The 26,773-nt window shown below is 37.5% G+C and overlaps 1 protein-coding gene across 3 annotated transcripts in view; it reads right to left on the bottom strand.

The window, feature by feature from the left end:
* LOC134348581 (neurabin-1-like) overlaps positions 1-26,773 on the bottom strand; it is a 73,195-nt gene that overhangs the window by 18,501 nt on the left and 27,921 nt on the right. For all 3 annotated transcript variants that reach the window (XM_063052175.1, XM_063052174.1, XM_063052176.1), the window contains 11 exons: positions 25,323-25,455; positions 24,764-24,884; positions 22,900-23,004; positions 18,791-18,929; positions 16,819-16,944; positions 14,005-14,234; positions 13,035-13,131; positions 12,798-12,945; positions 3,739-3,786; positions 3,390-3,541; positions 226-574 (listed from right to left, as the gene is read on the bottom strand). In XM_063052175.1, coding sequence (XP_062908245.1) covers positions 226-574; positions 3,390-3,541; positions 3,739-3,786; positions 12,798-12,945; positions 13,035-13,131; positions 14,005-14,234; positions 16,819-16,944; positions 18,791-18,929; positions 22,900-23,004; positions 24,764-24,884; positions 25,323-25,455 — 1,648 coding nt within the window. The remainder of the gene's footprint in view (positions 1-225; positions 575-3,389; positions 3,542-3,738; positions 3,787-12,797; positions 12,946-13,034; positions 13,132-14,004; positions 14,235-16,818; positions 16,945-18,790; positions 18,930-22,899; positions 23,005-24,763; positions 24,885-25,322; positions 25,456-26,773) is intronic.

The following is a 26,773-nucleotide window of genomic DNA, read 5'->3' as shown; positions in this document are numbered from 1 at the left end:
TAAATATACATGAAGAGAAAAACAGGGTTAATATTTCAGGCCAATGACCTTTTATCAGACCTTCCTGTTTAAAGATCACGTACCTGAAGCATTAACTCCATTGAATGCAATTTCAAACACCTCCTGTTTTTACTATTCACTCAGAGTTACTGAAGACACTCATAGACCCGTTAATAAAGCTTTGATATGAATAATTCAGATATATAGTAATTAAACTACGTTTACCATCGTTCTCTTTCCTTTTTCCTTTTATTTCTCTTTTCCTTATCTTTGTAAGAAATGATGAAGGAGAACTTGATGGTGCTGATACTTTGGTAAGAGACTGCTTTGAGCTAGTGCTACTCTCGGTTGTCTTATGAACTGGCGAGGAACATGGTGATGCCGAAGGACTTTGATCATGCAAACTGATTGTGCTTGCCACATCAGACTTTTCTTCTACCCCCTCATCTTTCGTAGATGTCTCAGGCAAAGGAACAGATGCATTTTCAATAGCTTGTACTGAACTCAAGCTACTTTGAAAGCATGATGCTTCCGCTTGCAGAAATTCTTCATTATTCTCTTCCTCCTCATTATTCTGAAAATTGAGGAGAAAGAATGTCAAATTGTTAACATGGGCAGCGTATACATAACATTTGGTAAATCAATCAAATATGGAAGAAAGTTATGTCTCTCTGCATAAGCTGGCTTATTCAAGTAAGAAAAAAAAACAGACATAGCATATTGACAAGTTTTTATTTTGTATTCGTCTATGCAAGTAATTAATAAAAACATTGAAAAATAAAAGACAAGTTTCATGTATTTGACCATGAAAATAATTTAAAAGATGGCTTTCAAATCAGTTTCTCTTTATAACTGTTTCTTTATAAAACAGAGATCAAGCACATTTTTAAAATATGGGGCCCAAAAATTAACGGTTGCTTCTATCCAAGACTATAAATGAGCTTTGATTGAGGCACGCAGGAGGTGAATAGGAAATATTAATATAATGTTTGTAACTTCTAGCTCTGAAAGTTTCAATTTAATAAATGGATCCTCTGTTAACATTAATAACCTCAAAGCGCCTTTAAATTGGGCACATGATAGAATCTTCAGTGATAAGATGTTGACCTACAGCAATCAAAGTGTAAAATTTTACCTGCTTTCACTGGCTTCACTAGTAAGTAATAAGATACCAATATCTTTATTAAGTTGAGAATATCAACATTCAAAATAAACTTCATAAACAAAATGTTTGTGAAATAGCATTGAGAGAAATTATTGATCAGTACTAATATACTTGGTCACATCTAACAATCACTTAATGATGAAAGGAAACACTTCATACTGTAAAGCTTATATTAGAGTTTTAACACAATTTTGTATGTTGGATAGTATTAGAAATGACGAACATGTGATCCAAAATATGATTCATTGAAGCTTCACAAATCCATTATCAAGAAGAGCTGATGGACAGCTGAATACAAAATGAAAAGCTTTTATGTTTTTTTGATTACACATGAAATTCACATAGTAAAAGTTTCAAGACTGTAGGAGCACTGGTGTAATAGGAATAACATGAAAGTTCTGTGTGGACAGTGTATAAATTTTTTTTGAAAATGTCACAGAAAAATTTTAACAGTTCTGCACAAAGTTAACAATGATAGATGTGTCATTGAGATTCCATATAAATCTCAAAAGTATGACATTACAAAAGTGCTTGAGAAAATTTCATGGAAACTCCCAATGAGCCAGATTTTCTTATGCCTTGTTACATAAGCTTGCTTGTCCAATTGTTCTCTTGCCCAGAAAGCTGCTGGAAGTGCAGGAAGAACTACATGATTGTTGGAACCATAGTGATCAAGAGGAAAAAGTGCATCACCTTAACCAAGGAAAAGGTGGATAAATTCTGGGTTTCAAAACTTAGAGGTTCAATACGATGTGCACACAAATAAATTAATCCCCAGTGTACAAAATAATAACACAAATTTTCAGCAATTCACTACTTAGATATTTTAGCTTTTAAAGACCGTTATTTTTAATAACCGAATAAGTTTTCATATATAGAAATTTCCTAATAATAAGTTCCAAATATTTTTCAGAAAGTTTAGGATACACCATTTTTCTTAGCATTTTATCCAAGGCAATTTTTAAGCAATCACTTACTGTAATTAGAAGCCATATTAGAGAAAATATATTTGAACCAGTTGTTTGTTATACTTCAATATGTTTTTCATATTGTTTGAGAATTTTGAGCTAATAACCCCACTGCGATTTTTTGTTTATTTCTATCAGCTGAAGGTCATATAAAATGCAGCAACACGAGAACTCGGTCTCGTCATTTCCTTGCTCCAGAACTAGCATGAGCGAACTCAGCCCATTTACACACAAATAACACCTGTTCCTCTTGACACAATTAACTGCAGTTTTCATAAGATTTTTATATAGCCTTGATTAAATATTTTGTTGTTATAAAAAGATAACATAGATAGTATGTTCTGATTAAATATTGATGAAATAGTAATTCTTTTTCCACCTCCAAAGGCTCTTCCCAGCTCACTCACTACCCTGAGCATTTTCTGTTTTTATTCAAGTTAGAAGCTTAGGTAGCTTGTGTGGAAATACACGGTTAGGATAAAGGAAGTTGATCACAACAGAGGAATGTGGAAAGTGATACACCACAGCAAGAACCTCAATTTGGGATTTTCTTTTGTTCTTTGTGTATATATGATTCTGATTTGAATACAAAATCTTAAAAAACTGATGGCACAGATTTACACAGCTTGGCCAGGCCAGCACTGACATGCTGGAAGAAGCATTGTTTGTGGTGTAGTTTTGCTAAATCGTTGAAGAATAAATGAATATAAGTATGCAATGGGAGAGTTACTGAAGGATTAATATTTATGGTGAAGAAGATGAAATAAGAATGCAGACAATTGAAGACATACAAGTAATGAAATTTGGGAAGAAACCATAAAAGTGTCAAGGCTTGTGCTAATTAGTCAGTTTTGGATACTCCTTTACAAACTGGACATTAAAATCTATGTTATGGCTCAACAGCGTCATATTAGGAAGGAAGAAAGCAGAGTCCTGAATCTATACTTAAGACTATGTCTAATCCCACATAGCAGAGTACACTGATAAGTATTATCTACTTGAAAATTAGTGAGAAAATTCTTGACACAAAACCATACTGGGCCATGATATACTTTGCCAAGGGTTTTGCAAAAGCAGAAGCCATTGCATTTTCTAAAGCAAAACTATATAACTCCTCAATTGTATGACGGGGTTCTAATCCTGAGAACTGTTTGTAAACTAGTTTGAAAACAGAAACAACTGTGATGGGAAAGTGAATAGGACTCAGAAAAGTGGCTTAGAAAATTAATCAAACGATAAAATTATATTGCCTTTACCTGTATTATTTCATTCTCATCACCAGCTCCAAGATATTCCTTTAGTTTTAATCTAGAAGGAGGCTGCCTTTTAACTTTCAAGGCAAGTTGTGCTCTTGCTTTGTGTGAACTTGTATCTAATCGCTTGGTTTTTGGAACAGCCTCGTCAAATTCTGAAATGTTAAAATAGAGAAAAGTATAAATTTTGAATTCAGTCAAGTACCTATTCTTTTGATAGGACATAGAAGGAAGCTTTTGTCATCAGACATAAATATAATCAATTTTAGAAGTCCCTCACAATTGCTATTGTTACTATAATTCATAATATTTCTGTCAAACTCATTTAAAATGTCTCTGTATACCAACTTACCACAAATCTTTGAAGTGCTGCTATATTCACACTCCTCAGGTTTTGGAGCTATAAAAATAGAGGAAATGTATTTTAATGAAGACATTTATAAAAATTCTACTGTTCAGTTAGGAATATCTTATTGCTGGAGATCATTGTCCATTTGTCCAAAGTGTTAGATCTGCAAAGATGCCAATACGAATTTGAAGTCAAAAGTTTAAAAAAATGCTCTCTTCCTTTTACTGAAAAAAATACAACATTTTGAGAAAAATAAATTTATTTATCTTTCTACACATTCTTTCACCATCGGAGATGGTCCAAAAACAAACTCTGTAAAAGAACAAAGAAGAAAAGAAACAGAAATCTTAGGCACCCATACTTATTACAAAAGGAATTTTTATAACTTGGATTATCCACTTCCTTTTTCCACTACCACAGTAAATTGGTCTCAACTGTTGAAATGCAATAGTTCCACCAAATGAATTCTACAGCAAGACAGAAGGAAAAAAAATCACATTTTTTCTCGAGCAACTTTTGTGACATTTCAATGTGCTTCACAACTAATAACATATGCTTGAAATATACTATTAATGGTAATGTAGAAAATAGAGTAAGGTCCTACAAATAGCAATATGATAAAGACCTTTGAATGAAGATGAGTGAAAGATGAATATTACTCAGGGGATCAGTGACAATTTCACCATTTTATTTGAAATAACTCTGGTAATTTTTAAAAATATTCTGAGAAGAAAGGCATTAATTTTAAACTTCACTTGAAAGGCAATACTGTGTCAGTCCAGACTTCTGTTCTCCAGTCTATGGAGAGGGACTTGAACCCAGAACCACCTGACTAAGATAAAAGAATATTTACAACAATGCCAAACACAAGGATATTGTTGCCTTGCACAAGTATCCTCACATAGGTTGTGTCAGCAAGTAGCCAAACTGAAGCAACAGCAATGATCTTTGCATTGTGATGGAAAATCTTTAGTTAGAATACAGCACCTACTTAATCACATTCACCAGTCAGTGGTGCTTAACTTTTGCCTTGTAAAAATTTTCACTTTGCCAATTAGTGAAATAATTGCAGCTTTAGTCATGAATGCAAAGTGTTTTTATTTGTATTCTACCACAGGTATCTGACTTTGCTGTGTAGGCCATCATTTAATACTCAGTCCTATCTGGGCAATTATATAGAACAGTACAGCACACGAGCAGACCTTTGGCCCATGATGTCTATGCCAAATTAAACCAACCCTATCTGCTTGCCCATGATCTGTATTCTTCATTTCCTGCCTGTCTTATGCCCCCTAAATGCCTCTTAACTGCTACTATCATATCTGCTTCTATCTCCTCCCTCTGCAATGTGTTTCAGGCTACTAACACTGTGTAAAAAAATTGTCTCCAACATTCCTTTAAACATGCCTTTAAACTTTCTCCCTCTCATTTTAAAGCTATTGCCCTCTGGTATTTTACTTTTCCATCTTAGAAGACTGACTATCTACCCTACCTCTATCTCTCATAACTTTATATACTTCTATCAGGCTCCCCCTCACCTTCCAAAGCCAAGTGTGCCCCTTACAGCTAATACTCTCTAAACTCAGGCAATATCCTGATGCATCCTCTCCAAAGCCTCCATATCCTTCCTTCATAACTGCACACAATGGTCCACACTTTTCATACAGATTAATAAGATTTTCCTACCTTCACTCAACCCCCCAACCAATGAAGACAAGTATGCTGTACACCTTCTCTTCCATTCCATCCACTGCTGCTTTCTGGGAGCTATGGACTTGTACCTCAGGACTCCTTTATACATCAATACTCCATTTACTGTAACTTTCTACTTACTTGTGACCTCCCAAAGAGTAACACCTCTCATTTGTCTGGAATAAACTCCATCTGCTATTTCTCTGCCCATATTTCCAACTGACTGATACGCTGCAGTATCATTAGATAGCCTTCCACACTTTTCACAAATCCACCAATTTTCATGTCACCTACAAAGTTACTAATTAGCCTACCTTCATCTTCTATTCGAATCATTTATATACTTCACAGACAGTATAGGTCTCAGTACTGATCTCTGCAAAACAGACCTGGTCACAGATCAAGTGGGACGCAGTAAGACATTGGATTGCCTGTACCTTTATCTTTTGGATCAAAGTTTCAAGGTGCATTTATTATCTAAGAATATATAAATTATACAACCTTAAGATTTGCAGTTGCAAAGCAAGGAACCTTAAAGAACCCAATTAAAAAATTAAGCCCCAACGCGCCCCCCCCAGAGAAAGAGAAAAAAACCCAATCATATAGACAATAGAAGTGAGCAACAACAACAGCATTCCGAACCAAATTGAGTCATAAGATCCAAGTCCCCAGAGCAGCTCGGAGTCGTCCCAAACCCTCAGTATTCAGTTCATCATACTAGTGGGGCAAATTGCCGTAAAGTTTGCAGACAAAGCACAGCAGTCGGGAGCTGTCCAAAAGCCTTAGCATCACGGAGGGAGGAGGCCCCAGACTATCAGGGCCAGCATTTAAGTTTCCAAAACTCATATTAGGATCTGGGCCCCACTGCCAGCGAATCTGGGCCTAGGTTTCGCTGCTGAAGGAGCCGTTCTCAACCTCTCCAAATCGGCTCGGTGCCCAGAATGATCCAACCTCACCTGACTCCCTGCCTTTCCCGTCTTTCTGGGCTGGCAAGTTTGTCCGAACCGCAGATTGCACCTCGCATTAGGACTCAGGCCTCACTGCAGCAAATCACTCTGGGCCTTGAACAAGCCATCCATCAATTTGCTTTGGATCTGGATTTTGCTGCCAAAGAAGCCATTCTTGACCTCTCCAATTTGGCTTGGCATTTAGAGCAATCCATCCTCGTACCCAGCTTAGGTGGACAGTAATCCGAACTCCTCTGTCCCATCTGCTCCTCTCTGAATTGTCCACTCCAACCAGCACCCCAACTCTAAGCGCGTTGATTTTACAGTGCACCACCTGGGCACATCCTGCGAATTCACTTTGCCTTTGCTTGCTTCTTCATTGCTTCCAGTGATAGTTCACAATAATTTACTTTAAAAATGTTATTAATAATGGTTTCAATCAAATTTGTTTGCTTTCGAACTACTGGTAAGCTGTTGCAAGTCTTTGGTAGTGCTACCTTAAACCAGGAGATCAGCCTACAATGAGGGAACCTTGTGAAATATTTTACACGTAGATAACATTCAATCACCTTCGTCACTTTCTAAAAAAGCTCATACAGATTCATAAAATATTATCTCCCCTACACAAAGCTATGTTACTATCTTTAATACCATGCTTTTCCAGATGTGGGTAAATCCTATCTTAAAGAATCTTGTCCAATAATTGCCCCACCACTGCTATAAAACTCACCAGCCTATAATTTGCTGGATTACTCCTATTACCATTCTTAAACAATGGAACAATATTGGCTATTGTTCAGCCCTCAGGGGCCTGCTTGTGGCTAAAGAAATACAAAGACCATGATCAAAGTGCCAGCAATCTCTTCTCATGTCTCCCTCAATAACCTGAAATAGATCCTATCAGCTTCAAGAGACCCAACACAATCTCCTTTTGGATATCAACATGCCCTAGAATATTAACATACCCCTCTTTAACCTCGCTGTGCATCCTTCTCTTTGATGAATACTTGGAGTGCCTTGAAAAAGTATTCAGCCCTCACAACTAGTTTCACATTTTACTGTCCCATTTTCTAAATTTAAAATATATTAAGTATTATTTTTGAGCTAATTTATAAAACATCGTGCATCATGTCAAATCAAAAGAAAAATCCCAAAACCTGTCAACAATTTACTCAAAGTTAAAAACTAAAAATTATGATGTTGAAAAAGTATTCATCCACTTTGTAATTACTATGCTAACTTTCCTCAGGTGAAATAATTACCTTACCAACTCATACAATTTGCTGATGTAGAAAATTGGAGGATCACCTGTTTTCAATGAATTCATAAGAATAAATACTCCCTCTCTCTGAAGGTATGGTAGATTTTCAACAGACCAAACCAAAATGAAGACAAAAGATCATTCAAGTGCGTGGAATAGGCTGCTGGCAGTGGCGGTGGTTAACAACAGGGTCTTTTAAGAGACTCCTAGATGGCCACATGGAACTTAGAAAAATAGAGGGCTATGGGTAAAGCCTAAGATAGGGACATGTTTGGCACAGCTTTGTGGGTCGAAGGGCATGTATTGTGCTGTATGTTTTCTATGTTTCTCAGACAAGTTAGGGAAATTATAATAGAGAAACACAAATCTGGCGAAGAGTACAGGACCATCTCAAAGGCACTGAACTTCCGTACCTTGGAGCTCGATGCAGTCCACTGTGAAAAAATGGAGACAATACCACAGCAGCACTGCCTAGGTCAGGTCACCCCTATAAACGTAGTTGTTGAAGAAAACTGGCATTTGTAAGAGAGGTGATTGTGAAGCCAACGGTCACTCTGGGTGAGCTGCAGAAGTCAGTGGCTGCAAATGAAGATGAAGTTCATGGCTCCACAATCTCTACGACATTGCACAAAAAGGGTATTTATGGAAGAGTGGCAAGGAAGAAGCCCCGGCTGAAAAAAAGACATATCCTTACCTATAAAAGCTTGTGGTTGGATGAGACTAAAATGGAACTTTTTGGCCCCAACACTAAGCAGTACGTAAGGTGTAAATCTAATAATGCAGATTAGCCAGGTAACATCGCCCTTACCGTAAAGTATGGTGGAAGTAGCATCATGCTCTGGGAATGCTCTTCAGCAGCAGGGACTGGAAATCTAGTCAGGATTGATGGGAAGATGAATGTTGCTGAATACAGAAAGATCTTGGATAAAAATCTGCTTGCCTCAACCAGAAAGCATAAACTAGGGAGAAAGTCAGCACCTAAGTGCAATTATGAAGAAAGCACGGCAGCACTTCTACTTCCCTAGGAGTTTGTGAAGATACTGCACGATAGCCAAAACTTTGACAAACTTCTATAGATGTATATCAAGTAGCTGAATCACAGCCTGGTATGGAAACTCCAACGCCCTTGAATGTCCATCACCATTGAGTACCACTACACAAAACACTGTCACAAGAAATGAGCACCCATCATCAGGGTCTCCCACCTCCCAGGACATGTTCTCTTCTCTCTGCTGCAATCAGGAAGGTGGTACAGGAGTCTCAGGACTCACACCATCAGGTTCAATGATAGTTATTACCCCTCCCCCCCAGCCATTAGGCTCTTGAACCAAAGGGAATAACTTCACTCGCCTACAACATATGGACTCGCGTTCAAGGACTCTTCATCTCATGTTCTCAACATTTATCACTTATTTATTAATTATTATTTCTTTCTTTTCACATTTGCACAGTTTGTTGTCTTCTGCACACTGGTTGGATGCCCAAGTTGATGAATCTTTCACTGATTTTATTACGGTTATTGGATTTTTCGAGTATGCCCACAGGAAAATGAATCTCAGGGTTGTATATGGTGACAGATATGTACTTTGACAATAAATTTACTTTGAACTTTGAAGTTTGTCTTTCAACAAGACTCAAAGCACTCTGTCAAAGCAACCACGGAGGGGCTTCAAATGAAGAAAACAGTCAAAGTCCTGACCTTAACTTGATCGAACACCTGGACTGCTGTTCATTGCTGCTCCCCAACTAACCTGGCACAGCTTGAGCAATTTTTCAAGGAGGAGTGGGCAAACCTTGCTCCACCACGTTGTACAAAGCTAAAAGAGACTTATCAAAAAAGACTACTAGCTGTAAAAGCTACGAGAGGTGGTTCAACTAAGTACTGAGCAAAGGGGGATGAATAAGTTTGAACTGCTGACGTTTTAGTTTTCATGCTTTACAATTTCCCCTGCTTTCTGGGTTCTACCATGAAAAAAGTAGCATGTGACTCACAAATAAATATTCTCAGTAAAATTGATCAAAATCAGTTGTAATTCCCAGGTAGTAATACTTACTCATGTGAACAAAGGGCCGGGAGCTGAATACCTTTACAAAGCACTGTATGTGGTGCACATGAACGACCTTGCCCAATTCCTTTTGTCCCTGTATGGTCCTACCCCTTCCCTAACTACCCTCTTATTTGCCACCATTTCAAAAAGTGACAAATTTTGTGACAGAACAAGATAATTTAAGTTGGGACATAAGAGACAATCAGCATCAATCACAAAGAATGACCAAGTAGGACAGTTTTAAAGATCTACCAAAGAAGTGGCATTAGCAAGTTGGATTGGTCTCTCTGCGCTCTTTAAGTCTATACTTCTCCAGCAAGAAATTGAGTTCTCTAAGAAAAAGATGTCGAGACCAGGAGGAGGAGAGAACAAACTGCAGTAGCATCCATTTTAAACACATTTTTTTCCATCACCAACACCTCGTTTCAAGAGGGGATAAACACAAGACCTCTTGGCAAGATTGTTAATCCAAGCATAAGCATCTGAGGAAGATATAGCAAGTACATCTGGATCAGCCATTCCATAAGTGTCACTGATCACTACCCCATTCAGTTTCATTTCCATCATTTGACCCCCAGAACAGCAGCTGCAAGTAAACAGTGAAGTTCTCAAAGAGACAAAATAGTTTGTTCTTTGACACTGCTGCACAAACAAGCTATTGAATCTGAACAACAGAAGGCTTGAAATGCCCACACCATCAGGAATGTCAAATGCCAACCATAATTATCATCTCGCTGTAAACAGATTCTTGGCTTCTCCACTGTAAGAACAAGGATAATGTTATTAAAATGATCAAAAAGAATCAGGAATTGATCAACAGAAAAATCAAGGCATTTATGAATTGGAACCTCCAACATGCCAAGTCATGAGAAGTTTCTAATTCCCTAATATTGACTGGCACCTCTTTGGTGCAAAAGGTTCAGACTGGGCGGATATTGTTGGGTGTGTCCATGAAGGATTTCTGACACGATATGTAGACAGGCCTTGAGAAGAGGCTATACTAGATCTGGTACTAGACTAGCTACAGTAGCATAGCAGTTTACAGTACCAGCAAAAGGGTTCAATTCTCGTCGCTGCCTGTTAAGGAGTTTGTACGTTTTCCCTATGACCTTGTGGGCTTTCTCTGGGTGTTCTAGTTTCCTCCCACAGTCCAAAGACATATTGGTTGGTAGGTTTATTGGTCATTATAAATTATCCTTTGATAAGGCTAGAATTAAATCAGAGGATTGCTCGAATGTGCGACTCGAAGGGCTGGAAGAACCTACTCCACGCTGTATCTCAATAAATAAAGACTGAACCCTATCAGGTGACAGATCTCTAGGTGTGTGAGAATTTTGGAGATAGAGACCACAACTCTCTGACCTGCACCATTGCCTTGGATATGGATAGGAGCAGATGGTATGGGAAAGTATTTAATTGAGGGAGGAGGAATTATGATGCTGATTGGCAGGAACTTGGGAGTGTAAATTAGATGTACTCAGGGACATGCACAACAGAAAAGTGGAGGCTCTTTAGGGAGCACATGCATGGGATTTTGGATAGGTTTGTCCCATTGAGGCAGGAAAAGGACAGTAGGGTGAAGGAACCATAGTTCAGGAGAGTGCAGAACATCTAGTCAAGAAGGCTACTCAAGGCTTAGGAAGCAAGGATCAGCTAGAGCTCTAGAGAGTTGCAAGGTAGTCAGGAAGAATTTAAGAATGGATTTAGCAGAGAAGAAAACATGAGAAGGCCTTGATGTGTAGGTTTAAGGAAAACCCCACAATGTTTTACACATTTGAGTGTTGGGTAGGGACAGAAGAGGAAACAAGTGTCTGGAGCCGAAGGAGTTAGGGGAGATCCCTAATGAATACTTTACTTCAGTATTCACCAGTCAGAGGAACCTTGACCAAATGTTAGGAGAGCATGGCTATTGACAGGTGTGACTGATGTTGGTGTCTTCTGGTCAAGCAAATTTCACGACACATGCTGGTGATAATAAACCTGATTCTGATTCTGAAGTAGGTGTCCGGGTATATTGCAGTATCTGCTATTATTATGTGGGAGGTAGGATGAGAATTGGGCCAACATTTTCTATGGTGGGGGAGTCCGGAGAGAAGAGAAAGGCATTTTTTTAGAACGGAGATGAGAAGGAATTTCTTTAGCCTGCGAGTAGTGAATCTGTGGAATTCTTTGCCACAGGCGGCTTTGGAGGCCAAGTCATTGTGTATATTTAAGGCAGAGGTTGATAGATTCTTGATGAGCCAGGACATGAAGGGTTACGGGGAGAAGGCTCGAGACTGAGGCTGAAAGGGAAATGGATCAGCCATGATGAAATGGCGGAGTAGCCATTTTTGCTCGTTGGGCAAAATAGTCTGATTATGTTAGAACACGTTGATGTTAAGAAAGATGATGTGCTGGAGCGTTTGAAAATCATTAGGATTTTGTGTTTAATTATAATTAACTTAGATCACTTTGTAGAGATCTGTTTTCACTTTGACATGAGTCTTTTTCTGTTGATCAGTGTCAAAAAAGCCAAATAAAATCCACTGTCATTCAATGTTGTAAAATAATAAAACATGGAAATTTCTAAGAGGAGGGGAGGAGAATACTTTTTATACACACTGTATACTATATGAAATGTCACAAAATCTATTTTGGAAGAAAATGAAAAATCAAATTATTATTTAAGTTGGAAGAGACTGCAAAATATTGATGAACAATATCATAGCCAATGTGACCTAGTGTTTAGACAAAGAAGAGCCTTAAAACATCAAACTAAGTAAATCTTTCCTTTTGTTGGAGTTCTTTACAAACATTCCACATTACTTTTGGGGATAATGATTGCACAAAATAAGGGTCTATGCGCACACCAAGGCATCTTTCAACCCAAGTTCACACACATCAATGAACTACATTTTCAAACTTTATAGTTTGTAGAGTGCAGCAAATTAAGGCCTTGTGATATCTTTTCATGAACTGAACTTGCACCATAAAAAAATCAAGGTGAATTTCTCCAATATAGCATAAAATTTGTCACATATAAAGTTTCATTTATACAATTTAATCACAATGTGCTACTCAGAAATCAGGACAACATCAAAAAGGTACTTTTAACTTTTCATGTTTTTGACTTACTTAGGTTTATCACATCATTTTCTTCAGTGCAAATTTCTTCAAGTTGTTCTCGATTTTCGAACACTGGTTTTACTTTGTCCAGTTCATTGCAGCCGAGCAAGGTAGATGTCTGTTGAGTAGAATGCAGTTCATTTTCTAGCTCTTGAATCTGAAGGATACAAAAGCGAATTTAGCATTTCCTTCCATAAACTAAAGTGCTTTGTTCACAAAGAGTAACTATTTTAATTGTACTCTAACCTTCTCATGCAAATCCTTCAGCTCTTTTGCATGTTCTTTTTCTTGATCTTCCAGAATTTTCCTGTGATCCTCTTCTTTTCTAATAAATTCAATCTCTCTAAAAGAGAAAGAAAATTGAGGTTTTGTAGAAAATTCATATAAATATTGCAAAGAAATACAATAGTTTTAGTTACTCCAAGCACAAAATAATCACTGAACTGGCAGGAGTAAAGAAAATTTAATTGAAAACCCACAATATCTAACTTACATTCCACATTATTAATCAATAGCCAAATACTTTATGGCTCAATGATCGTGTTCCTCAAAGGATTTTAATTATGATCCTTGTACATGTGCCTAACCAATTACTTCATCCAAACCTTTAAAACATGTTAATCATATATTTTTCCACCAGCTCTGTGATTTGGTTTAGTAAACTGTCAAAGCCTTTTCAGTCTCCAATTAAAAAGTTCCCATAGACATTGACATTGCTTGATGGGGCTGTGCTGGATGCAAGGCTGTGGAAGCCAGAAATTCAGTGTAGTCAGCTATCTAATCAGCAAACTATGGAAAGGTATTGAATTCAATATGTCCTGGAGTGAAGCATGAGGTCATATGCTTGTGTGTTAACATGCAGCACATTTCCAACTTTGTGCTTCACTGCAGAGATGTAGATGTCTGGAATGTACTGATCTGCATATTGCTGTTACCAGCAGTACAACGTAGAACTGGTAGTTAGCGATCAGCATGTTTGCTCAATCAGAACTTATATCAAATTAGAGAATGGAATTACCAGAGGTTAAAGAGGTGTGCGTGGTGGTGGTGGTGGTGGGGGCGGGGGGGGGGGGAGAGGAGAGAGGAGTGTTGGAGGTAGTTGCAAAGAAAGATTGAAATACAATGCAATAAACCTGGCATAAAAGTTCCACAATTAGTTTATTAGTAAAGTTTACAAGCTTTGCTACTTCATTGTTCGAGTGAATGAAAAGCTTACTTCTGTTGATATTCCTTTATCAGTTTCTTGGCCTTGTTATATTTCTTCTCTAATGCATCATATTGAGACTGGGTCTCTTTCAATTGCTCGTTCAGTGATTTGCAAAGGTTTTGTGCCTCTAACCAATATTTTTCCACCTTTTCATATTTCTCCTTGTTCTCTTCAACACTTTGCTGAAGCTTTTTCTTTGCATTTTCCCACTCAGTCTTCTCTGCTTCAGCGATTTTCAGCTAGTGGAAATGAAGGACAATCTCAGCAAATGGAAATGAAGCACACTAGAACAATCTACACAAGCACATAATTTTTTCATTCCTAACTAACTAATTGAAAAATCCACACAACTCAGATCTTTGCTGTACTGTGTGCATAAAATTAATTTGGGAGTAGATATACAAGTTAGAAAAATTTTGAATCCTATGTCACTTTTTTTTTATCTCTGAAGAACTTGAACAATCAATAATGATAGCATTTTCTTCCATGAGTATCTGTCTCCTCCAGGTAATTTTGATTTTATTTTAAGCTGAGCTGAGTATTTCCACATGTGACCAGGATAATGCTAGTATCCTTTCAACAATGGACTCAGATAATAGGCTTTCATGAAATTGTATCTCTACTTCACATATGCAGGCTACTAACAACTAATGTTTTTCATATTGTTTGCACATTTTTGGGTCTCACTTTCTCTCATTCTTCAAATGCAGTACTGCTTGTTTTGTAGTGATGGTGGAAATGTCATTCCCTCACCTTCCCCCGATTAATGACCTACAATCATCCGAAGCATGTTCACACACCATTTAGACTAAAAGCCCCACTAGTACTTTTGTCAAACAAAGTAAGTACCAATATTTAAAAATAAAAAATCTAGTGTGCATAATTTAAAGAAACACAACTAAATTTAAGGCAAAATTATGGCTAGATTATGGTTTCATTTAAAAATTTTCCAGTTCCTAGTTGTGTTTTCCAACCCTCCAAATAATCATTTCCTTCTCTCTCTGCGTTCCCTCCAATCCTGCAAGTCTGGATCTTTGTACTCCATTAATTTTACCTCTGTACCTCCCCCTGCAACTGGATCCTCTATTTCCTCATTGGCATACCGGATATGGATAAGATCTCATCCTGACTGACAATCAAGGCAAGAACTTTGCCTAATGCTCTACTTTCTACGCTCATAACTGCGTGGCTAAGTACAGTTCAAACTCCATAAATTCATAGATGACAAGACTGTTGTCAGTAAAATCTCGATGGCAATGAGGAGGAGTGCAAGAGTAAGACAGATCAGTTGGTTAAGTGGTGTAACAACAACCTCATACTCATTATCAATAATACTAAGAAATTGCTAGTGGACTTCAGTAAGGAGGATTTGAAAGAATATGGACCAGTCCTCATTGAGGGATCAGTGGGGAAAAGAGTGAGCAGCTTTATGTTCCTCGCTATCAGCATCTCTGAGGGTCTGTCCTGGGCCGACCAAACTGATGCAATCATGAAGGAGGCACGCCAGCAGCTATATTTCATTAAGAGTTTGAGGAAATTTGATATGTTACCAAAGACACTTGCAAATTTCTATAAATGTATTCTGACTGGCTGCATCACGGCTTGGTATGGAGGCCTTTATAATCTTTCCCAATCATTTACAATTCCCCTCAACACTCATTCCCATTGTGACTTTTCCATTTCCTATCTCACTTACCATACTACCTCATCCCCAGATCTATCATTTCTCCTAACCTTTACTAGTGCCCAGTTACAATTTTCCTCACTCAACATATCACCATTATCTCCCCTCAAGAACCTGTGGCCAGAGCCCAGAGTCTTAATCATCCTCAGTCATCTTGATACTCAAATCTGTTTCCACAAAAAGCCTTTGTTGTTAAAATTCAATATTCTTTCTTTAACATTCAATTAAAATAAGAGAATGCTTGTCCCCTTCTTTTGACTTTCAGATTCACTCAGAAGCACATGGTCTAAGTGACTGTCATGACCTTTCCTAAATGAACAAGAAGCTGGCTAACATTTATATTTGCAATGAAAGCTGAAGTCAAAGATATGCTTCCTTCCCTTTTCCCAGTGCTTACTCTCATTTTCAAAAATTTAAGCAGATTTACCAAAAACTACAAAGTGTACAGCATTGCCAACATTACTTTTTTTTCCCTCACCCACCATTGAGCTATATCAGCTTTGTTTGTTAATACAAATATACAGAGTGGATGATTTTTTTTCTGTAAAGTTGCTGAAAATTTGTCCCTCTAGTTTAATTTCAGGTCATTTTGAAATATTTAATCAGAGCCTCGAGTAGGTAAGAGGAAGATACTGTACTTTTCCATTCATTAACTGGCAAAAAATACATCTTAAGAAATTAAATATGATGTCCATGTTTAGATCACAAAATTCAACTTCAGCTCTCAACTGTGGGGAAACACAAAATCCAATTATATAGCTTTACAAGGGAGGCAGAAATCGTGAGATAAAAACGTTAATCAGATCTCTAAAAGCACAAAGACAATATACATATCTAATCATGCCAATTTTTGAAAAACACATTAAACAGATATACGGACTTGTCAAAACAAAACACAAAATACTTGCTGTATTTTACTTTATGCACATTTACTATGATTTATGAACCTATTCTAATGCATTATGTTGATGATGCAGCTGTGAGTAAATTTTTCATTACACCTGTAAATACATGTGACAATAAACTCAACTTTGACTTTGAATTATTTGTAGCAGCAGCAGCATGCTGAGGGAAAACCGATGTATCAGTTTAACTGTGAACATACAAAATTTATTATACACAAAATAAAACAAGGTTACCTCTTTTAGCTTAAGAGCAAGTTGGGAATCCAAATCACCTCGTAAACACAGATTATCATTTGCAGATAAATTAGAAACGTCAGCTAGTCCCATAGCTACAGCTTCATCTTCAGGAAATTCTTCAGACTTGGAAAAAGTAAATTAAACTGATGTGTTGCACAGAAGGTTCAGAAAATACCTTTTCATGTTCATAATCAGATCATATTCCACACTAAGGATTCTTGTCCTTTGTCCCAACACACCTTAAACATCCATCATAAAGTAAACTATTTTTAAATTAATTTTTAAAATACATTTCTATAGTGAAACCTCAAAGAACCCAGCAACAAAATGGAAATTTTTACAGTGCAAAACAAACAAATCCAATATATAGTTCATAACAGTAAGAAAAAAGAGCACCCAAAAGAGAATTATGTAAAATTAATAAAGTAAACTAGTATTTAAGTTTTTTAAAAAATAACTTTTACTGATAATATTATATTCACCTGAACATGCTGAAGATCAAGCATTGGTTTGGGTGCACAAAACTTCCAGCTTTAACTTCATATTGATAATTCATATCCATAATATCCCAAGATGAAGACTTGTCATCCACAGCTCCAGCAATCTGCGGAGCCCCACTTCCCTGGTGATTGCAATTTTCCCCGATCTTCTCCCTCCCTTCCAATTCCCAATTTTCAGCTATTGTTGTATATTTACTTTACTCACTTTACACCGCACGCTGTCGGAGCAGTGCTGCCAGGATAATCAAGGACACGACCTACCCAGCCAACACACTTCTCGTCCCTCTTCCCTCCGGGAGAAGGCTCAGGAGCTTGAAGACTCATACGGCCAGATTTGGGAACAGCTTCTTTCCAACTGTGATAAGACTGCTGAACGGATCCTGACCCGGATCTGGGCCGTACCCTCCAAATATCCGGACCTGCCTCTCGGTTTTTTTTGCACTACCTTACTTTCCCTTTTCTATTTATGATTTATAATTTAAATTTTTAATATTTACTATCGATTTGTACTCAAGGGAGCACGAATATCGCTGTGATGATTGTACGCTCTAGTATTAATTGTCTGGCGACAATAAAGTATAAAGTATATATATCTGTATTCCCTTATAATAAAGACTGAAAGAATGTACTTACTTAATTTATCTGCCGTTATTTTCCAGACTCACTTTCTTTAGGCCCAACACATACTGTTAATTTGATTTTTTATGAAGTATCTACTGACATTCTAGTTATCTATATTCATTATTTTGGGTTAGCTTTACTCTACTCCAATTCTTTCCTTTCTTATTGATCCTTTAGATATTCATTACTGTTATTTACATTCTGTTCAATCTTTTGACCTGCCACATGTCATTGTGTAATTTCATGTTTTTCTTTACAAAAAAAGTTAAAATGGGATACATTATATTTTATTAACCACAAATAGTGTACATTTTTGAAATCTCTTCCTTGTTGAAATCTGTGAGTATTCTGAAAGATTCTCGAATGCCTTCCACTACATTTCAGTTACCTAATTTGACAGTTTACTTTAATTAGCTCTGCATTCATGACCTCATAATTGCCCTTTTTAAATTTAAAATGAACCTTGGACTCCTTTTTGCTCTGTGTCAAAATAAATACAATTATTTATAAGGGATATTTTCACAGTTAGGTCATTAATGAATCCAGTCTTGTTGCACAATTCCAGAATAGTCTGCTCTTTGCTTGGCTCCAGAACATGCTGTTCTGAGAAACTACCTTTAAAATGCTATGAACTCCTACCCAAGGCTTCCTCTGCTTACTTGCCTGACTCTTTGCAGATTAAAATGCCCTTTCCATATACCTTTCTGTTGAGTTCCATTTTATTTCTCTACAATAATGAGGCTATGGTTAAGAGGCCTATATATCATTCACACAAATGTTTTCTTGCCTTTATCTCTTAACTAAGTTCATTATCACATGCTTATCGCCAAAGTGGTAATTCCTCTTACCTGGTCAATATCGCTTCCACTATACCGATTACAGTGCTGCTCAAGAAATGCCTCCTGGCATCTTTCTTGTTCTAACGTTTCACTGATAAGCCGAGCAACCTCACTCTGCTGTCCAGGTTTCTCTCGTCCAATAAGAAATCTATGGAAATTTTTTTTACACATTTCTGCTTTTATTTTTCATTTACACAAACAGTACTTCATATGTTTGATTTTCTTTCAAGTCACATTCATAAATGCACTCTTCAACAAGAAGCAAATTGCTTCAGTAGCTGGAAACCAGAACTAAGACAGAAGATTTCTAGAAATGTTCTTCAGTTCAGGCAGCATCTGTGGCATCAGAGTTAACACCTTAGGTCAACATCCTTCCATTAAAACCGAAATGCTCCTCTCCACAGATGCCAACCGTTCTGCTAAGCATTTCCAATATTTTCCGCAAACAAAAACATAGAAAACCTACAGCACAATATAGGCCCTTCAGCCCACAAAGCTGTGCCAAACATGTCCTTACCTTAGAAATTACCTAGGGTTACCCATAGCCCTCTATTTTTCTAAGCTCCATGTACCTGTCCAGGAGTCTTTTAAAAGACCCTAATGTATCTGCCTCCACCACTGTCGCCAGCAGCCCATTACACGAACTCACCACTCTCTGAGTAAAAAACTTAACACAGACATCTCCTGTGTATTTGCTTCCAGGCACCTTAAAACTGTGCTCTCTTGTGCTAGCCATTTCAGCCCTGAGAAAAAGCCTCCGACTATCCACATGATCAATGCCTCTCATCATCTTTACACCTGTATCAGGTCACCTCTCATCCTCTGTTGCTCCAAGCAGAAAAGGCCAAGTTCACTCAATCTATTCTCATCAGGCATGCTCCCCAATTCAGGCAACACCCTTGTAAATCTCCTCTGCACCCTTTCTATGGTTTCCACATCCTTCCTGTAGTGAGGCGACCAGAACTGAGCACAGTACTCCAAGTGGGGTCTAACCAGGGTCATATATAGCTGCAACATTACCTCTTGACTCCTAAACTCAATCCCATGATTGATGAAGGCCAATGCATCATATGCCTTCTTAACCACAGAGTCAACCTGCGCAGCAGCTTTGAGTGTCCTATGGACTCAGACCCCAAGATCTCTATGATCCTCCACAGTGCCAAGTCTTACCATTAATACTGTATTCTACCATCATATTTGACCTACCAAAATGTACCACCTCACACTTATCTGGGTTGAATATATTTAAATATACTACTCCTTAGGGGTACAGCACAACGATATGCATTACTACACCACAACTGTCTCATTTTATGATGTGGGCAACTGGCAAGACCAGCATTTCTTGCCCGCCTCTGACTGGAAACATTGCAATTCAGTGTAAAGATACTCCTATAGAGCTTTGAAGGATGGAGGTTTAGGACAACTAGATACAACAATGATGGGGAAAAGGCCTTGTGTTTCCAAATGCCTAAGAGAACAACTTGCAGGTGGTATTTATGCCTTGTGCCAACTGCCCTTGTGCTTTCAGGTGACAGAGGTTGTATGTTTTGAGCATTCCTTTTTGCACTACTTCAGAAGCATTTTAATCTCTGCACCATTCTGCTGTTCTGCACTTGTTACTGTATTTTATAAGTCGGTCTATTATTGTCACATGGAACGAGGCAGTGAATACTTTGCTTTCTGTATCTTCCACATAGATCATTTCATTACAACAGTGCATTGTAGTACAAGAGAAAACAATAACATTGCAGAATAAAGTCTTACAGTTAGAGAGAAAGTGCAGTACAAGTAGACAAAAAGGTGAAGACCGTAGAGGCAGCCTTTGAAGTCATAAGCCCATCTTATCATACCAGGGGACTGCCAATAGTCTTATAACAGTAGTACATTTTTCAAGCTTTGTATCTTCAGCTCGATGGAAGTGGGAGAGGGGGAGAAGAGAGAATGTTGAGGGTCGGAGGGGTTTTTAATTAAGTTGGCTGCTTTACTGAGGCGGCAAGAAATGAACAGAGTCTATGGAGAGGAGGCTGATTTCCATGATGTGCTGAACTGGTCCACAATTCTTTGTAGTTTCTTGCTGTCTTATGTGGAGCAACTGCCATACCAAATCGTGATGCATCCGGATAGGATACTTTCTACAGTGCAATGATAAAAATTGGTGAGAGTCAAAGGGGACATGCCAAATTTATTTAGCCTCCCAAGAAAGTAGAGGTGTTATTGCACTTTCTTGGCCATGGCATCTTTGTGGTTGGGCCAGGAGAGTGCTATTGGTGAAGGTCACACCTTGGAACCTGAAGCTCTCAATTCCCTTGACCTCAGCACCACTGATGTAAACAGGTGCACAGACACTGCTCCCCTTCCTTAAGTCAATGATCAGCTCTTCTGTTCTGCTGACATTGAGGGAAAGATTGTTGTCATGGCACAATACCACTAGGCTCGCCTTCCTATACTCTGACTTATTGTTATTTAACTTTCAGCTCACTACCTGGTATCACCTGCGAGCTTGTAAATGGAGTTAAGAGCTGAATCTGCCAATGTAGTCTTGAGTGTTTAGGGAATAAAATAGGGGCCTAAGGACTTCATCTTATGGGGCAGTAGTGTTGAGGATAATCGTGGTGGAGACATTGTTGGTTATTCTTACTGATTGCAGTTTTACCACAAATACTGTTTAATCTGTGAATTTCAAGTAAACAATGAATTTCAGTGCATCCTGGCATATATGACAATAAATTAATCTGAATCTGCACTGCAAGACTGGCCATTCGCTGTAGTACATACTCTAGATGGTATACACTGTAGCCATACTGTGACAATGCTGATAGGGGTGAAGGTTGAAAGCTGTGGAATAAGTGCTAATTAAGTGTGTTCAGTTTTTTAACTACAGCTGGTTCTATCAAGTGGAGAATGTTCTATCATTCTATTCTGTCCAATGATCTCTCCATACGCTTTCCTTTCATGATAATAACTGCAGAGGGCAATATCAGTAGAACTACCAAAAGGTCATGAATTTGAAACCTTAAATCTGTTTTTCTCTGCCAGATCATGCCTGAGCCATTAAGTATTTCCAGCAATTTGTTTTTTCAGATTACCAGTATTTACAGTTTTTGTTTTTATTTGACCTATGCTTTACTCCCTTGTTTCACCAAGTCCGTTTAGTTTCAGATTTTATTACAACATTGATCCACACATAAATGAATGAGCCAAATTCAAAAATCTCATATCAAGAGGCACTGGATAAAAAGGAAAGCCATCACAATTAGGGACCACGACTCCAGTGTCTGAAGTAACTGCTAGGATGAAGGCAACACACATAACACACATCAAAGTTGCTGGTGAACGCAGCAGGCCAGGCAGCATCTCTAGGAAGAGGATGAAGGCAAATGTTGTCTTTGCATGATAACAATTCAGTACTAGGATATCAGTGAAATCATTTCTTACAGCTACTCATTTACTTATCAGTGTATCTATTTGCAATTTCACTGATAGTGAATTTAGGCATGGAAAAATTGATACATGTACCATGCAGGTCACACAAGTGCTCAACAATGACCAGTTCTGACTACCTTTCTACAACAGTCAATAACACTATCATTATCAAATTCCTCAAAATATCTGGAGGTCACCAGGAAGATTTATCTGGATCAGCAGCATACATAAATCTGTAGATAGAATAGCTGCACGTCTTGCTGGACAATTTAAGAAAGCAGTTATGAGCTAGTTTTGGTCTGACGTTATATGAGCGAAATGAGTTTGGAAAAGGAAATCTGACTCCCTTAAGGGCACTATTAAACTAGAAAATCCAGTTACAGTTTGGTTATCATCACTGATACTAGCTTATTGTTCCAGACTAAAGTATTGAATATGAACTCAGTTGATATCAGCAATAGTCCAGGTCCTACAACTGCAGGAACATAATCATTGTGCTACCTCCTCTTACAGTGTAAGAAGCAAAATTAGTCCAGTTAATATTGAAACATGATCAGTGCTCGTGGTATGAAAATACTCATGGTATTCATACTCTAATTTTAACAAACTGATGCAAATTAAATATTTAAATAAAAAGACTGAAGCAAGCCCATCAACTCATCTGTATGACTTGATTTATTACAACTACTTACCTGACCAAGCCTTTGGTGTTCTTTAGAACAGTGGCTGCAAACATTTGTGTAACCCCAACCAAACTGACACCATCCACTTCAACTATCTGATCATTTACCTGGATTCTACAATAAAACGAAGAACACAAGTACAACTCTGTGATTCAATATGTTTTATCTTGTGAAGTTCAAGCAGAAAAATACAGTAACAAGGCAAATTATTATTTGATTCATTAAAATGAGACTGATTTTCTCAGATAATTAAGCTAATAAAAGGTCTTTTATTTTCTAAGTCATTCTAAAATTTTAGACACACAGATTACAATACTGCTTTAAAATAGATCATGCTTAAATCAGAGTCACAAGAAAACCAACAAATATATTTGTCATTAAAATGCCTGTTAATGTCAGAATACCAGAAATGACAAGAACAGCTTTCAATTAACGTGCAACTACTGAAAATAAAGAATTATAAATGAAAACTTTCTTTAATTTTAATTTGTTGATATTAGAAAAATTCTGGTTTGAAGTCAATAGTAAGCCAAATGATCTAAAATTTCAGACAAAATGGTGACAGTTCCAATGGGAAATCTGCCTACTGAGCAAACAATGCAGGTTAGACCTCCTGAGATACAGTGACTCCGTACTTTCTGATGGAGGGGAATACTGCACAGAAGATAGCCAACTTACAGGTAATTATATTTTCCTGATTAAGCCATGTTAATTTAGATCTGTTTGTTTTAGGTGTCTTCTATCACTTTAAGATATTATAATTTTTAAAATAAACTTTAATTTGAAAATATTTTGTAAGCAAATCATTCATTTTTAACAGTTCTTGAACATCTCCAATCTCACAATTGTTAACAAACCACTTGTGCGAGGTTATTAAGCACTCAGAGCCTTCGTGATCAGGCTAGCTTCTTTGTGGACACGTATACTGGTGCACCTGCTCGAAGTAACCACAGATTTAGCAAGTGGGTGACCAGAGAGCAATAAACAGCTTTGAAGATATTTTAGATTGATGATTTTCATTACCATAGATGTTAGAGTAGTAGTGGCACGTGGCCAAGTGGTTAAGGCATTCAACTAGCGACCTGAAGGTCGTGAGTTCGAGCCCGAGCCGAGACAGTGTATTGTGTCCTTGAGCAAGGCACTTAACCACACAGTGCTCTGCGATGACACTGGTGCCAAGCTATATCAGCCCTTGCTCTTCCCTTGGACAACATCGGTGTCATGGAGAGGGGAGACTTGCAGCATGGGCAACTGCCGGTCTTCCATACAACCTTGCCCAGGCCTGCGCCCTGCAGAGTGAAGACTTTCCAGGCGCAGATCCATGGTCTCACAAGACTAATGGATGCCTTTATGCCTTTTATGTTATACAAAATATGTTACACTATACAAGCTTTGTAGCTTTATTTCAGAACATCCCACTACTGCCTAGAAGGAGTTTGTATGTTCTCCCTGTGACTGCATGGGTTTTCTCTGGCTGCTCTGGCTTTCTCCCACAATCCAAAGATGTATCAGTTAGTAGGTTAATTGGTCATTATAAATTGCACTGTGATTCGGCTAGGGTTAAATCAGGGGTTGCTGGGAAGCATGGCTCGAAGGGCTGGAAGGACCTATTCCTAGCTGGATTTCAATACATTTTTTAAAAATTTGCAATTTTAAGATCAAAATGTTATGGAAATACAGTGGTACAGCGTAAATTAATTAAAAAAATAAACATTTCCATATAAATGGTGAACTCGTGCTTCTATTGCAAGCACAGTATATTTCATTCTTAATTTCTCAAAAATAGCTAGAACACAAAAGACTGTAATTAGATCAATCTAAATGTCAATACACCAAAATGTAAAGAAGATAAATTAATTGGTTAATGTCATACCGTTTGTCTTTATATGCTGCTCCACCCTCAGTGATAGTCTTCACAAAAATTCCCAATTTTTCAAGTCCTTGATCTGCACCAACACCCATTCCAATAATGCTAATTCCAAGTCCACCTTCACCTAAATTTTAAATGCATTTTTTACACAAAATTAATTTGTTGTTAAGCAATGACTATGCTCATTTATCACTCATTGTAGTGAAATATACCCATTTTCTTCAAAATGGTGTGCAATGAAATGGTTAAATTGAAATGTCAGGCAGTATCTTGGGCATGGGGAGTCAGCAATCTAGTCTGTGACCATGTTAAAGGAAGTAGTATCAAGGAATATTCTGAAAATGAGGAGAAACGTAGGGAAGTTAAAGATTTAGAAAATCAATTCTAGAATGAAGCACTTTGATAGCTAAAAGTTATGCCACTAAAATGCAGCTGTTGGAAAGAACTGAAATATCTTTCCGAAGTGTGTCAGATTACAGTTTCATTTTTTGATGCACACTAAATATATCTGATGTTTTCGAAACAAACTGATAGTTGAGGAAGATGGTACTTCAAATCTCACCTTTCTCAATTTCAACTGGAAAAACATCCATTTTTTCCACCCTCTTCTCCAATTCGTATTCTGCTGACGCTGCCACTGGGTCAACTTCCTCATTTCGTCTATCATAGTCATCATTTGAATAGGTACTGTAAACCTGCAAAAAAAAAATGGTTCAATTACAAATCTTCCAACAGTACTTTATTTTCAAATCAACTAATTTCATTTTGGTTCATTCAAAAAGGGTAAATTCAATCTCTGAACAAAAACCTATCTGCCTAGTAAATTACTTGATGATATTTCACAATTTTTAAGTCCACATCCCACTATCAAAAAGACTATTTCACTCCTTTCAGTTGCTGCCCAAATTCTGTGGGTATTGTCTAATGCATTACCTTATACAAAGGTGACTGCACAGCATAAGTAATTAAATGTTAGCAGCCCTTTCTCAGATTTCAATTTCAGTGAACCACTTATTTAATCTAATCAGCAATCACCACTGAGCTAGTTACCATAGAGAAATCTTGGGCTGGAGAGAGCTGTGCAGCTGAAGAAAAATAATAGTTTCCATCTTATCTAATAGAAGGCGGCAAGAGAAACCACAGGATTTGGTTGTCTGTCAACTCATAAAGCAGCTGCTGCCAGTCCCTGTTAGTAGGTGATTTTTAGAAAAATAACTAAACAATCCAAGATAAAATATAATATGATACAAGTATTATACTGTATATCAATAACAGTATGCTTTAAAGATGTTTACTAACATCTTTAAGATGTTTAGAATAAAATGCTTAGCATATTTTATTCTGCTCTCACTGTTTTATATGGATAAAGGACTGGGAGAGCAGTGACCAAATTTGCATAAAATCCAGAAATAGGAGGAACAGTAATTAGTTATGATGACTATTCATAGTGCTTCCCACATCAAGATTGTCTGGAGATCTGGACAATACTTCCCCTGACCCCCTCATCCAAAACAAATTTCAAATCAATACCAATAAAAATGGTAAAATAAGGAAAAGTGGCAAACTGTATTACTATTAGCACATACAAAGCTCCACTTGCATGGCTAAAGGCCAGGTACTGTGGAAGAGCAGAAGGATTCGGTAGTTCAGTCACCACAAGTTCAGATGTTAGGAATGAAAAGATCTGGAAAAATAAGACTAAACACGTATACCATTACTTATATCACACGAAATTAATCCACCATTCTGGGGAAGAGTACAAGCGGCGTGACAAAGATACAAAATGTGTAAACATTACAGGTTATGTGACAAAATGGTAATTTGCATGAATATTGTGATTATTTAGCTTTTATATAAAATATAAATGAAAAATGTCATCTTTCAGGTTCAAAAATGTATATTCTCACAAGATCATTCCTTGAGGGATTTCAATCCAAATTAAATAAAAACCTGGCTACACAGGTAGATGGAGTGGTGAAGACGGTTATTTCCCTCAATGGATGCTGTCTGACC

The sequence above is a fragment of the Mobula hypostoma genome, chromosome 6 (genome assembly GCF_963921235.1).
Source record: "Mobula hypostoma chromosome 6, sMobHyp1.1, whole genome shotgun sequence".
NCBI classification, from domain to species: domain Eukaryota; kingdom Metazoa; phylum Chordata; class Chondrichthyes; order Myliobatiformes; family Myliobatidae; genus Mobula; species Mobula hypostoma.
Note: the sequence above shows the minus strand (reverse complement) of the source record. Positions and strands in the feature narration are given on the sequence as shown.